Consider the following 14737-nt stretch of genomic DNA (forward strand, 5'->3'; position numbering starts at 1 on the left):
TTCTTTATTTCATACTAAATGTGAAATAAATCTCGTTTAGCTTTATCAGTTCATATTTTCAGTAGATAACTAATGACAATAATCATTTCCCTGCTTGTATTGTTTTTCTTATTAATACTTTTTTCTGTTTGGGCACTGTTTTATTAGCTTCAGTTTCTAAGAAACAATTTGGCCAAATATGGGTAAAATTTATTTGTTGAGGAGAGGCGATGTGTTCACACTGCGGAAAATGCTGCAGAAAAACAAAAGCATTCTCCATTTGTAAACTGAACTGTGTCGCACAGAAACGCCACAGGAGGTCGCTGTTATCATCAAACACTCGCTGTGCTCCGTCTCCGCAGTGCTCCTGGCTGTCGACGAGGAGTGCGTTTGATTGTTGCAGGGCTCAATGGCGGACAGAGCAGGAGAGTTGAGTTAGATCTGAGGACAAAAACATCTTCACCTCCTTTACCTCTCGCCCCGCCGCTGCTTCCCCGCGGCTGCAACGGGCGAGACAACGTCTGTCGAGCTGCAAAGTCGGAAACGAAGTCGTCACCGCTGTTTTGTGTTAATTTTCTGCTGTTCTGCACTTCCCATCCCGGGGGGAGAAGTTCCACAGTTGATGGTGGCTCACTGAGGGCAGCTAACTCGCCAGCGAACCATGGGAGACTCTCTTGAATTGGTAGGAAAGCGTCTGCTTCTGCTGCTCGACGACGGCAGGTCCACAAATGGGTCGGAGTCGGCCCAAGCACCGTGGGCTCATGACTGGCTTCGGGGGACGGTGCGAGCGGTGAGCGTCATCGGCCTGGCCGCTCCTGAGGTTAGCGAAGCTGAAGCGATAACAACAACCACCGCTGCAGGTCTCACGGTCAGTGTATGTCATGTATTTGATGCTGTAATGTAGAACAAAACTCACAGTAACACGCGCAAACATCAGGTGATATTTATTGAGTGGTTTTACTGCCTGTTTCAGCCTATATTTCCCTTTAAAGTCGTCGGGTTCGTCACCAGTTAATTGATGCTCATATATCCACTATAGCTACGCGGTGAAGCCAAACTCGAGATCGAGGATTTTCCGGCCTTTGCTTTGTTCAGTTTTTTGCCTATGTAAATATACGTGTTTATGGCCATTTCCATCTCCGACACTTTTAGTTCTGATCCAGTGAAAAATAAACTAGATAAAATGTCTGTAAATTACAATAAAACCGTAGTGACGTGGTTGCTAATGGGTAGATATTAGCAGTTTGAAAGGCCTCGGACGTCAGCGAACTAGGAATTAATTAATGAAACCTTTAAACGAACAAACGTCGAATGGTTAGATATTATTTAAATGATAAAAATTCACTTTTTAGCCGAACAGTGTTAAGGTAAAAGCTAATTGTTGAGCGGGCATGGTTTATAAACACGGCTGTGGGTGACCTACATTTCAGAAACACTGTGGGTTAAGTGAGTGCAACTCTGACATGGTCCAAACGATGCACAGGTTTATGGTTGAAGGTTCAGTGTCAAAGTTGTATAACTTCATCGACACAGAGGCAGAAAAAAAGTACATTTTACTGGTGACTTTTGTCACTACACACTCAACAAAGAGTAGGATTATTACCAATGAATTAACACAACTCTATACACAACGAGCAGACATGGGGCAATTAGTTTTGTTTCATTTATTTTTTTTAGTAATGGCAGTAATTACTTTCTCAAAAAATGTTCATTTAATATATGGGATCCTCAATTGTAAACAATGAATTGTTTGCATGAGTAACTCTTACTGTTACTCAAAGAATAGACTGTTGTGTCATCAGAAATTGAGCCTCCAACAGAAAAAAAAACATGACGATTAAAGTTGTCACTACGCTTTTTTTCAAAGTGACCCTAGGGTTATTAAAACAAACAGAAAAACATACATAGCTGAAGCAGCTAACAAAACTTTAACGTAATTTTCTTCAATCTTCCCCTATTTTCTTGATACTCAGTCCAGTTTGTGACGCTTTTCAACCATATGTGAATAAATAAAAAAAAACCTTTACTGGCATAAAGATAAAACAAAATAATTTAAACCAGATGACTAGATAGATCTAATGTCTTTGATATATAATTTTCAAGCAAAATGGGCTTGTGGGGGGAAAAAAAGAATCAAGTATTCATGATTCTCCTAGACAGCTTAATGATCAACATATCCCTGCAGACATAAGTATGATAATGTGTGACAGGCACTCCTTCATCATATTCTTGTAATCCAACCAGTGGGCCCACTAATGTGATTCTGCTTGGTGCATTACTGCCTAGGAAAACTAAGTGTACAAGTTATGTTCCATTAGTGTACTGGGTACACACACATAGTAATGTTTTAAAGTGATTAACAAAACTTGTATTCAAACCTGTTCAGCCAAGGTAGTGGGCTTTTTTTATGGTCACAAAGCGATAGTTCTTTCTCTTGACAACCTCTCCAAATATAGCAAAAAAACTACATTTAAATTTTCTTAATAAAGTCTCCTGAAACAATCTGTGAAAAAATGTTAAATTTGTTTGAATATGAGGGCCTGGTCCTGTGCATTTGTTTCAAATATTTAAAAATGAAAAATAGCTCGATGTCAACATGTACGCCTTCCTACAACTTTTGCACAGTGCGATAACTCTTTCATTTTCTCTCCGTCTACAGGTATTTGTGGAGTTTGAGAATGCTTCCCAGCGTTGTTCGTGGGTCCAGGTGTACGATGATGGTGTGAAGGCTGTGTTAGTGGAGGACTATGTTGTTTGGGCCAACCACAGTGGCAACAACAGGGTGAGGGGAGCTCCAGCATCAGCCACGGCTTGGCCTGCCCTGGTGAGTGATCTTTGTGTGAATACACTCGCTTCTTTTAGTCAGGCTGTTCAAAAGTAATATGTGTGATATGCTGCCAGAATGCTTAGGTAATGTCTTTTGTTTAAGAATGTTGGACTACCAGCTAACTTGGCAGCAGCATCTGTGGAACATCTTGTGTCTGACATCCAGTTCTGTTTTTATGTTGTGGTTATAGCTGTTTAAAGGTTCTTGTATTCACTGTTAACCCTACATGCCCAACCCTACGTAGAACTTACTGTACATCTAAGTCACAAGCCTGTATGTTGATCATATTTGTATCTTAAGAACGTCGTTCATCTTCTGTTCAGGTTTTCCGCTCCCTAGTGGATCGTGTGGGTTTAGGAACATTGGTTCCTGTGGAGTATTTTGGAAGCAAGAATTTTGAGTTTTTGTCTGATGACAAAACTATGCAGAAATTTGAGGTGTGTACTTTAGCTTTATTTTACAGTGTTTCTTGTTATGTACCATCATAGGAAAGTTATACATCAACTAGTCTTCCACAATAAACAAATTAGCGCATGATTTTTCAACAACAAGTCTTGTCTCCTGACAATGTTTTTTGCCTGTGTACAGATGGATAAAGATTTGAGACACCCCTTACTGTCGGAGGAGCCGTCTCTGCAGGCTGCCATCTCCAGCTGGCGATCTGACTTTGAACTGCAGGAGATCTTCAGGAAGGGTATAAATATATACAGTCTTCATTTGATTACCAGATGCACATGAACAACACAGGTCAAATGGACTGATATTGCCATTGTTTTGTTCATAAATAATATCAAACAAAATTTGCAAACAAATAAGCAACGGATGACACTTGTTCTTTTGTTATTTTAATCTGGTGTAAATCCACTTACACTTAAATAGTTGTCGTTAATGTTCATTTAACATCATGCAAAGTTGAATCTTCTGGAGTTTAATTTTTTCCCACTCTGGTTTAGGCTCATACACTATACAGGGACGTAGAGTGCTTGTGTACCAACCGGAGTTTGAAGAGTGCTGGGCATCAGGACTCGTCTCACAGCATGACCCTGTTTCACACATTATGGAGATTCACCTGGATAAGGTAAGTGACTATAGACAGCACCTACACATTCCACCCATGTTATGTTAGAATGGCTCCTAAACATCTCCTCATTGTTGTAGGGTGGAGAAAATCAGATCGTAGATCCTCGTGTGATTCATGTCATGCTGGCTACAGAGGAGGTAAACAAAAACCCCATAAAACACGCAATTGTTTCTGATTTTGCAGTTTTGTTCAGTTGACATATGTGTATGTGTCTGCCGTTTAGCTCGGAAAGAGTTTGCTACGAAGGAAGGACACGGAAACAATCAAGGGTGATACAGGGCGCAGACGTAGGACAGCCTCAGAAGGTGAGGATGACTTGAACTTGAAACGTTTTAAAGGAGCAGATGTTGGAGCGAACGCGCAGCACTGTGTGGACTCAAACAACCCCACGCTGGAGGGGACGGGGATCTGGGCCGGAGACTCTGCTCAGAAAGTCAGTAGCACAACTAAAAACGGAGGTTCTTCAGAGGCAGTCTTTCCTCAGGTCAGCGTGTCAGTCTCCAGTACCAGTTTCCCATCTCAGATGGACCAGTCCAACATGACTCCACCACGTTATCCAACCCACGTCAAAGAAAACGGTCGGCCAGTGACCGTACAAGGAGCAGCGGACTCCACTAGTGTCACACACACCCCAACACCTCCTCCCCTCAAACCGGCCCCCTCTCCTTTCTCCTCCACTTCTTTTCCTTCTCTCGGCCAAATGCCAAGTCTGGTTCCTGGTGCTCATGCACCCAAAGCCTCGCCATCCCCGCAACCGGACCGTGAGGAAACCTCCCAGTCGTCCTTTTCAAAAACAGCCGCACTTGTTTCCCCAGGCCCTGTCACTATTTCTTGGTCTAATGACAGCGGCCCCAGTGTGGCACTTTCTGCTTCGGTGGGCTTTAGTCCTAAAGCACCTACCTGGGGAAGCCAGACGGAGGTTAGACATCAATTTACTACCAATGCTTGCACTCATTATTTGCCATACTCATGGCTTTGTGTCTGTTACTAGTATAGTTAAATAAAAACACTTTGCTCTTCTGTTTTATAGGCCTCCAAAACTCCCGTGGGTTTTGGGTCGCCCCAGGCTGCACCAGTGGGCCTCGTGTTTGGAGATGTTACCTCTCAGACCAATGGATCTTCTTCCACTACCACACCCTCACAGGACACCTCAAGACCTTTTGGCTTCGGCTTTGGTTCAGCGAGAGATGACGCTCAATCGCTCCAAGACAAAAACTTGTTTTTTCAGTGTATGTCTCAGAACTCTGGTTCAAGCCCCAGCGTAACTGCAAGTCAGAGCCAGCCTAAAGACACCAATTACTTTACTGCAGTGTCTGAGAATAAAGATCCCCCAAGCCTTTTCAAATCTGCAACCTCCGCTGAGGCGCTGAAAAAGCCCGACCAGCCCAAAGTGCCTGAGACCCATCCAACAGGAAACGGGGTACTGAACAAATCAGCATCCCCCTTGCAAGGTGTTTGTACCTCGACAGGAGAAAGAAGCTCTACCGTAAGTATTGGTGGTCTTACATCAACCTCTGGTGGCCAAAGTACTGCCAAGACAAGCAGTAACAACGGAACTACTACAGGGTCCTTAGGCTTGCAGTCTAGTTTTACTTCTTCTGACAGCCACCAGAACCTTTTTTTGCAAGCCTCCAAAGAACCCACCAATCCATTTTTGGCATATGGGGACAAAATCACCCACGTACCTTTTGCTGGACTCTCAGGAGCTGAGCCTCAGTCTGTGGTTTCTGCCTCGGACAGCCAATCAAATCTCTTCACAATGGCAGAGCCTCCCAAGGGAATTCTGCCGACTTCTTTCCCGGCACTCTCAGCAGTTGCTTCAGTCAGCTCTTCCTCTGCAACACTGGCCCCATCTCTGAAGCCACAGAGTGAAGAACCTGAAACAAAGGACGAAGAGGATGGTACTTCTGGTAGTGGAATTTTTGGAAGTGCTGGCCCGGGTGGAATGGAGAAGGACTCGTTGTCTTTTGACCCGACACAGCCTCAAAAGTTTACCCTAGAGGAAAGAAGCCAGGCGTCAAAACATGACTCTGACTCTAGTAGCAACAGTGATCTGTCAGACCTGAGTGAGAATGAGGATGGGTTGGAGAAAGGCCAAGTCCCAGGAGGGCCACACCCACCTAAAGACGGGGCCATGTTACAGAAAAAAGGCCATGGAGCAAAGGGTCGTCCAAGAAACAAGCCTTTCAAAGGTAAGACTGGACCGCACGTGCACATCGCCTGTGTTTGTCGTTAAAAAACTTTCAAAGGTAAGACTGGACCGCACGTACACATCGACTGTGTTTATCGTTAAAAAACTAAGCAGCAAAATTAACACTGAGTTGTTTCTGTCAGTTGGCCAGTCTGTGTTGAAAGACCAGAGCAAGGTCCGTCGTTTGAAGCAGTCCGGTGAGTCGTTTCTCCAGGATGGTTCCTGCATCAACGTGGCCCCACATCTACACAAGTGCCGGGAATGTCGCCTGGAGCGTTACCGCAAAAGCCGGAATGCAGAAGGCGAAAGTGATGAGGAGAATGACCCAAACGTAGCCTGTCGCTTCTTCCACTTTAGAAGGTCTGCATCAGATGCAATTGGTTGTGATGTTGCTGTGTACTGTCACAAGGCAAAGTCGTGTAGTTCTTACAACTCAAATTCTAATCATAACTTTTTTCCCTTGTTTTTCTGTGTTTTCTACCAGGTTGGCATTCACCCGTAAAGGTGTGCTGCGTGTGGAAGGTTTCCTTAGTCCTCAGCAGAGTGATTCTATGGCCATGAGTTTGTGGATGCCAGTGCCTGCTATACAGGAGGGACTCGACCTTGATACGTCTAAGTATATATTGGCAAATGTGGGAGACCAGTTCTGTCGGTTGGTCATGTCCGAGAAGGAGGCAATGATGATGGTGGAACCTCACCGTTAGTATATGTTTTCCTGATTCATGTCTTTCTAGTGCATATGCCGGGGTGTGTCTATTTGGTATTAATTTTTTTATTTATTTGGTCTGCCTTGCAGAGAAAGTTGCTTGGAAACGTGCCGTGCGAGGCGTCAGAGAAATGTGTGACGTGTGCGAGACAACCCTGTTCAACATCCACTGGGTGTGCCGAAAGTGTGGCTTCGGTGTGTGTTTGGACTGCTATCGTCTTCGCAGGAACAGGCCAAGGGAAGGTGAGCTACTACCGGAACTTGTGTACGATACTGTTGTGTTAAAGTGACTGGGATTAAGTGTCGTTACGTTTGTTCTTTCAGAGCTGGAAGACGGTCTAGAGGATGATGTTTTCTCGTGGTTGAAATGTGCTAAAGGTCAACCTCATGAGCCACAGAACCTCATGCCGACACAGATAATACCAGGAACAGGTAACAGCATGTTATTGTAAAATCGAATATCACCTTTGTAGGATTAAATTAGAAAAGAAGGGATGTAGCAATCACTTCAGCAACACCTATAACATAAGAATTTTTTCCCCTTCGCTTTAGCTCTTTATAACATAGGGGACATGGTTCATTCAGCAAGAGGCAAGTGGGGCATTAAGGCCAATTGTCCCTGTGCAAGTAGACAAACCAAGCCACTTGTGCGCCCCATTGCACCCAATGGCATTTCACAGGTATTCTTTTTATCCTTCAACTTCCTTTTGTTTGTCTGGTCTTCAACCATTTGCAGATGTCAAAAGTCTTGTTTTGTTCTGCTTGTGCCCTGCAGTCCACAACAAGCAGCATGGCCGCTGCTGGTGCTGGTGGTGTGGCAGCTTTATCTTCTGGTATTGGCATCACTCCAAAGTCGGAAGGAGAAACGTCAGTGGTAAAAACAGAAACCACACAGACAGTCATGCCGTCGGATAGTGGGGGTGGCGAAAGTGCGGGCAGCACCAGTAACTCCAACAGTACCGTACCCACCTCCTGCAGCATCAACCAGTTCTCCGTCAAGGAATCTCGCATATCGGGAGAAGGCAACAGCTCAGCTCTGCACTGGTTGGCAGACTTGGCCACACAGAAAGCCAAGGATGACACCAAGGGTAAGTGGAAAAGACTCGGGCAATCTTGTGGATTTTTCTTAAGCACCTACACTTTACCAATAAAGCAACCCATCTTCTTTCAGAATCCAGTTCACTTCGGTCCATTATAGGTCGAGATAGCAGGGCACCGTTTGGTCTGGACTCACTCAGCGCCCTATCAAAGCCTTCAGGTTCCAGTCCCAAACTATTTAACAGCCTGTTGTTGGGCTCCGGCATGGGCCACTCCAAACCTGAAGGTTCCAGTTTGAGGGATCTGCTCAACTCTGGACCCGGGAAGCTACCGCAGGGGCCTGGAGAGAGTGGCGTACCGTTCCCCTCTGTCTTTACCTCAGCAGGAGTATGTATTAATAAAAAACATTATATGAATTAATTGTAAAGACTCTTACATACCTGCTACATGTAAATTAATAGTGTCTTAGCAAAGTTGACAAACTAGATGCTTAACATTGTGTAGTTTATAAAGTTTTTGCCACAGGTCCCATAGGGGGCGCCAGAGCACAACAGTAGCTGTTTTTTGAAAATCCCTTATGGAGTGTGAACTCAGTGAATGTAAAAATGGTGAAGTGGTTGTTTGTTTGGCTACAGTTAAATGTAAAAATGGTGAAGTGGTTGTTTGGCTACAGTTCAGTTTTCAGACTTTACACCAAAAGACTTATTTCTCTGTCTTTAAACTCTGGATTCTTATTCTTCAGCAGTTTTACACTGATGTAAAAAGGGGTGAAAAGCAGATTAATCAAAAATTACTGTCTAAAAGAGCACTACTCTGTCTGTTAGAGTGACAAGGTGAAGAGCAGCCTCCCAAACTTCCTGGATCACATCATTGCCTCCGTCGTTGAGACCAAGAAGGCAGAAGGTCGTCGCACTGGGACCTCTGAGGGCAGCGAGCTCTCTGTGTTAGGGGTCCGTAAAGACGGGGTAATGGGCCTCAGCGTTTTAGAACCTCACACCTCACACTCCTGGCTCTGCGATGGACGACTCCTCTGCTTACAAGATCCCAGAAACACTAACAACTGGAAGATCTTCAGGGAGTGCTGGAAGCAGGGACAGGTATGGAAATCAAGAAGAAATCAACACTGTTAAATGTCTGGAAACTTATTTTTCGTTGTTAGTTCTGATGCCTAATTTCTACTTGTCTCCAGCCTGTGTTGGTGTCAGGAATACACAGACGTCTAAAAGAAGAGCTGTGGAGACCTGACGCCTTTAGCAAGGAGTTTGGAGACCAGGACGTAGATCTTGTCAACTGCAGGAACTGTGCTACCATTTCTGACGTGAAGGTGCGGGACTTCTGGGATGGCTTCCAGGTCATCAAAAGTAAGTGTTTTTTTATATTTGCATAAATACTCGAGGCTTTTTTAGTTCAAATGAAACTGTTGCCCAAGTGGTTCAACTGCTGACACATTTTGCAGAACGACTGCAAGATGCTGATGGGCAGCCCATGGTGTTGAAGTTGAAGGATTGGCCTCCATGTGAGGACTTCAGGGACATGATGCCCACACGGTGAGTATCCAGGAATGTTTATTTATGTTGAGTGCTAGTTACTGTAACGTTTATCATTTGAGATTATACAAGCAACATCGTGTGGACCAAGTTCATTACCGTTGTAAGTCTTGTCTTATCATATAGATTAGGGCTGCCAAAGTTAATAACCAATGTAATAAGTTTGTGAAATTAAATGGGTTCACAAATTTAATGACATGCACTGTACAGCCAGTTATTCTACCGTGCATTCACAGACTATTGAAACACTTTTTGTTATGTACAGACTGAAAAAAAAGTTGTTGGAAAATAGGAAATATTCATACTTACTCTTACAAGCTATTTAATGGTTTGGAACCAGGGCCCAGTTGTTACAGCGGTACTATGACAACAGAACTGTGTTTGTGTCCGTCTCCTTGTCTCTCTGTCTGAGACCCAAATGAACAATGGCATGAAGAAAAATGTTGGCTTTTCAAATGGTATATTTTAAAGGTCATCTTGCCCTTGGGCATTAGCTTTAATGAATTCTAAATCCTCTGAGCATAATGGTGATTTAATTAAGTTTACATCATATTTTGGCAATGTCATGTTCACATGAGAGTAACTTTGTAAAAGCTTGATTACTGTGAGGAATTGTTGAGAAAGGAAACAGAACCATCTGCTTAGTTGTCCTTTTTTGAGGGGTGGAACGTTAAGTATTGCTTACAGTTCTTTTAGAGTAAACAGTAGATTTTTTTCCCCAGGTTTGACGATCTGATGGATAACCTGCCCTTACCTGAGTACACAAAAAGGGATGGTCGTTTGAACCTCGCTGCCCGTTTACCCAATTTTTTTGTTCGTCCTGATCTTGGTCCCAAGATGTACAATGCTTACGGTGAGAAGGAATCGACCCAGATAATCACAGTTTGGCAACGCGCCGAGATTCTTCATCTGACTCAAGTGCTGTCCTTCTTCGTCTTATTATCTCTTCTTTGTTTTTGTTTTGGCTCTCAGGCTTAATCTCCAGTGAAGACAGAAAGGTGGGAACCACTAACCTCCATCTGGATGTGTCTGATGCAGTCAACGTCATGGTTTATGTTGGCATCCCTGAAGGAAATGATAACCATGAGCAAGGTAAGTGCCTCCTACACTCAACAATCTCTTTCACACACACACAGACACAAACACACACACACATAATTTGAAAAACAATTATTTTCCAACTTTGTTCATTTAATAGAAAGTTCTTATGAACCAATTTTGGCAACTTCTTAAACCCTGCACATTCAGTAGAATACATACGTTGACAAAGGTACAGAATCACCTTAAGGGTTAACTCACAGACCTTCATCCAACTGATTGCTCTCAAACCGCCCTTCAATTGAACATCTTCAGAATTGTGTTGCGATTGTCATGCTTCTACTGTTTTAATCTGCTCCAGGCTTGATTTGGCTTGGATAAGACGACAAAGTCACCCTGCGATGGGTCTAAATCAATTACAATGTGGCAAAATTTCTCATTCACAGAGGCAGATTTCTCTGGATACAAAGGTCTGTAGACTTTACGTTGTATCAGTTCAGCAGCATGCCCTTCTTCTTCACTAACTCCCCCACTCTATTCTCCACCCTATCCTTATGTTATCATCTGTGCAGTAGGGGCCAGAGCACCCGGACCCATCTGTTAGTTTCCACTGTGGCATGTCTTGTGTCGTTCTACATTTCTCTGTGAATGCCGTCTTTATTTGCACTTTGAGAATACCGTTTCTTTTGGACATGCTGACTTCCTTCTTCTAATTTGGTTCCGTGGGGTCGGGCGGGTTTGGGTTTTTTTTTCTTCGGTTAATGCACCTGAGTGTGTTATTCAGGTCAAGTATTATATGCCATCGAGTTGACGATAGATCTCGGGACACTCTGTCCCAGCTGGCATTTGGTGAGCTGTGCTCTGGTCCTTACAGCGTGGGGCTAAATACTGAATGAAGGGCATCTAGAAATGGAGTCCGTAAATGATCCCATCACTCATCGTCCCAGAGTATTGGACCAAAGGCATGCTGTTATTCCACATCAGCCCCCTTTATTTGTTTGATACAAATCACATTTAGATTAGAACAATATTTTTAGTTTTTTTTTTTAAATATTTTCCCTATAGAAATGTAAACATGACTGTAGAAGAAGAGCCATCTTTTTATAGATGTACATGTCTCTTGAATTCAAACACCCTAAAACTTCTCCCATTGTTATCACATATGGATTTTGATGCCTCTTAAATATTACCTGTTTAATGCCAAGAGATTTCTGAAAAAAGTTTTGCACAGAAAAATTACCGGCATAGCTATAATTTAAATGGCTTTTTTCTTTTTTTGCAAAATTATCCATTCTGTTTTTATGACAACATTATATTCTGTGTTATTATACACCATTTGACTTGTACTGAAACTTACGTAGTCACTGGAAAAACACAGAAACGACCAGCCCGATGTTATGCCTCAGAAACAAGGAGTATGTGCATACAATTTTCAAGGCCTTACAGGAACCGGAGACGCGATAATGAGTAGATTTCCCATCACTGGCTAGCACGCATGAAGTCAGGCTGGTCGTTTCAGTGTTTTTGTACAAGTCAAATGGTGGATATTGGCACAGAATATAATTTTGTCATAACACTGTTAAGACCCTCTCAAGATTCATGTCAATCTTTAGTATGTCTTTGGTCACCTAATCTAACAGACACATGACGGTACGATCACATGAAAACAAACAACCTCAGGACTGTGGAACACACGGGTCAAATGAAGTAAATACATTTTTCATTAATGTGTTTGCTTCCATGTACCATTTGTCCAAGGAACTGTTTAGTTAGTGCTAACAATGTAGCCTATATAAGCAGTAGGTTAGTACTATCTTAATGAGTAGTATCACTGTTGTTGCTCTGTGAGATCAAACTCCGGTCGTGGTCGTAAATGTTCTCTCAGTAAATGTGTTTGTGTAATTTGTACCTTGTCCATTTCTTGGCCACTGGAGCTCTCAACTGGTTTAACGGCAGGGTTTAAATCAAACAAAGACCTCGTGGAAGTACCTCCAAGCCTTGATTTTGTTTTTCTTTTCCTGGCAGTTGTAGTGTAGTAACTCAAATGTGCACTACTTTGACCCTGACCCGTCTGGTCAGAGTCAAAGTCTTCCTCACTGCTGGTTAATCAGTGAGCTGAATGTGTTTACAGTCAACAAAATAGGAAACATACTCTTGTTCCCTTTGTGTTGCAGCGATCCATAACGCAGTCGTGAGCCACCAGTTGAGAATTACAGTTCTGTGCCAGTAGTGTGCGGGATGTAGATGAATAAGAAAAAGCAGGACAGTTTTTGACAGGCTGCCCTAGAAACGAGGCTCCGTAGTTTACTTTTCAAACGGATAATAAAACACAGTCGTATTTAAGAGTGAATCATTGGCTTCTACTTATATTTATAAAGCACTTGCCATAAAAAAAAACCTCATCAAAGAGACATTGCTAACAACATTTCGGTTTGCTTGTATGTTTGCTTTTTTTCTCTCTTGTTTTCCCTCCTTGTCGGATCCTCCAGAGGTCATGACCACAATTGAAGAGGGTGATGTGGATGAAATGACAAAGAGGAGAATATACGAGGCAAAGGAGAAACCTGGAGCATTGTGGCATATTTACGCTGCCAAGGATGCTGAGAAGATCAGGGAGCTGCTACGCAAGGTCAGCATCCTCTTCATCTCTGCTGCGGCAGATGCTCAAATGTACACGTGAAATATATTAACGTTGGATCAAAGACAGTAATAGAGGCACTGGATGGTGGTGTTTGGTGTACCGTCTGTGTCTTGTCATTCTGCAGTAATTGTTTAACTGGTCTCTAGGGTTGTGGAACTGGTTGTTCTGATATTTTTCGAGATTATTGTACTGTTATTATGATCTGTCAGGTGGGGGAGGAAATGCGTCAGGAAAACCCTCCAGACCATGACCCAATTCACGACCAGAGCTGGTACCTGGACCAAGTGCTCCGCCACAGGCTGTATGAGGAGTATGGAGTCCAGGGCTGGTCTATTGTACAGTTCTTAGGAGATGCTGTTTTCATCCCAGCTGGAGCACCACACCAGGTGTGAATGAGAGAATCTGTTCTGAATCTGTCCAGGCCTTTCCTGCTTGAATTTATGACTCACTTGTTTATTTATTTTTTGTGTTTTTCCCCTACACAGGTGCACAATTTGTACAGTTGTATCAAGGTGGCTGAGGATTTCGTGTCGCCCGAGCATGTGAGGCACTGTTTCAGACTGACGCAGGAGTTCAGACACCTGTCGACCACTCACACGAACCACGAAGACAAGCTACAGGTTCAGAGGCTCAGCCTGTTCTTCTCTATCACCAGTGTTTGATCTCTTTGAATCAATGTAACATACTCTTCTCTATCACCAGTGTTTGATCTCTTGTAACTGTTGTATCTGTAACATAAATTTCTCTTTTTTTTTTTTTGTCCCTGCAGGTGAAGAACATCATTTATCACGCAGTAAAGGACGCCATTGGAACGCTCAAGGCCCACGAACCTAAAATGGCCCGTCCCTAGGACTTTTACCTAAAACCCGAGACAACCTGCCTCTAAAAACCACACCTTACAGACACACTCACACACAGACTACATCGCACACCTGCAAACACACGAATCAGCGTTCAGAGATCGGGTGATGTATTGTCGAGGGCAGTGAAGTTTTTTTTTTCTTTGGGGGGGAGGGGGAGGGTGATGTATTGTCGAGGGCAGTGAAGATTTTTTTTCTTTGGAGGGGGGGTATCTAGAACATATATCAGAGGAGGGAATAAAGTTAAGTGGGAGGAGGGGGCTAATCAGCGCTGCGATGAAGAAAAGCCTTTATCGCCGTAACACCGTAGACTCAAACGTGTGGAGGTTATCCTTTTTTTTTTTCTATTCTGAGTTACTCCATATTTAAGATCGGTGTGTTTGTTCAGTTGTCCCTGTTGTTTATGTGTGATTTAAGAGTAAGGAAGGTAAAAAACGGACTTGTCTTAAAGCAGAGGTTCAGCTTCCATTCAAGTGACTGACACAATGTGAGTACTGGGCTTAACTTTCCTATTCAGAAGACTTCACCATTGTTTGTCTTTAATAAGAACGAGGTTAACCTGTTTTGTAGTTTTGTTTTGTTTTTTTGTTGATGACATTTTTAAAAAGCTGAACGCCTCTGCCCTCTGTGGCTGAAACGAAATTTGGGAAACAGCCAGTGACGAGAAGCAGACCAAAGTTTTGTATCTTGAGTTTTCTTATTTCAGTTTCAGAGTGAGAAGTCTTTTCTTTTTATACACCACAAGGGTAAATAATCAGAAGGACTTAACAAACTGGGATTTTTTTTAATGCCATGGCTCACCTGTCACCTGTATTTGTCCCATGGACTC

The 14737-nt window shown here is 43.2% G+C and overlaps 1 protein-coding gene across 2 annotated transcripts; it reads left to right on the plus strand.

The window, feature by feature from the left end:
* Nucleotides 1-317: 317 nt before the first annotated feature.
* Nucleotides 318-13923, plus strand: kdm3b (lysine (K)-specific demethylase 3B). 2 transcript variants are annotated; one of them, XM_008327119.3, is made up of 25 exons: nucleotides 318-847; nucleotides 2639-2803; nucleotides 3130-3243; nucleotides 3395-3500; nucleotides 3760-3884; nucleotides 3965-4024; nucleotides 4111-4806; nucleotides 4918-6079; nucleotides 6222-6438; nucleotides 6563-6777; nucleotides 6875-7027; nucleotides 7109-7216; nucleotides 7337-7464; nucleotides 7560-7872; nucleotides 7956-8209; nucleotides 8647-8919; nucleotides 9012-9183; nucleotides 9279-9369; nucleotides 10092-10222; nucleotides 10342-10461; nucleotides 10854-10877; nucleotides 12897-13036; nucleotides 13258-13434; nucleotides 13534-13668; nucleotides 13818-13923. In XM_008327119.3, exons 1-25 carry the CDS (start codon nucleotides 641-643, stop codon nucleotides 13896-13898), a joined length of 5367 nt encoding a protein of 1788 aa, XP_008325341.1. In that variant the 5' UTR covers nucleotides 318-640; the 3' UTR covers nucleotides 13899-13923. The 2 variants fall into 2 exon arrangements, with proteins under 2 accessions (XP_008325341.1, XP_008325342.1); XM_008327120.3 differs by lacking the exon at nucleotides 10854-10877.
* Nucleotides 13924-14737: the final 814 nt, after the last annotated feature.

This window comes from Cynoglossus semilaevis, chromosome 15 (assembly GCF_000523025.1).
Source record: "Cynoglossus semilaevis isolate Cse_v1.0 chromosome 15, Cse_v1.0, whole genome shotgun sequence".
NCBI lineage: Eukaryota > Metazoa > Chordata > Actinopteri > Pleuronectiformes > Cynoglossidae > Cynoglossus > Cynoglossus semilaevis.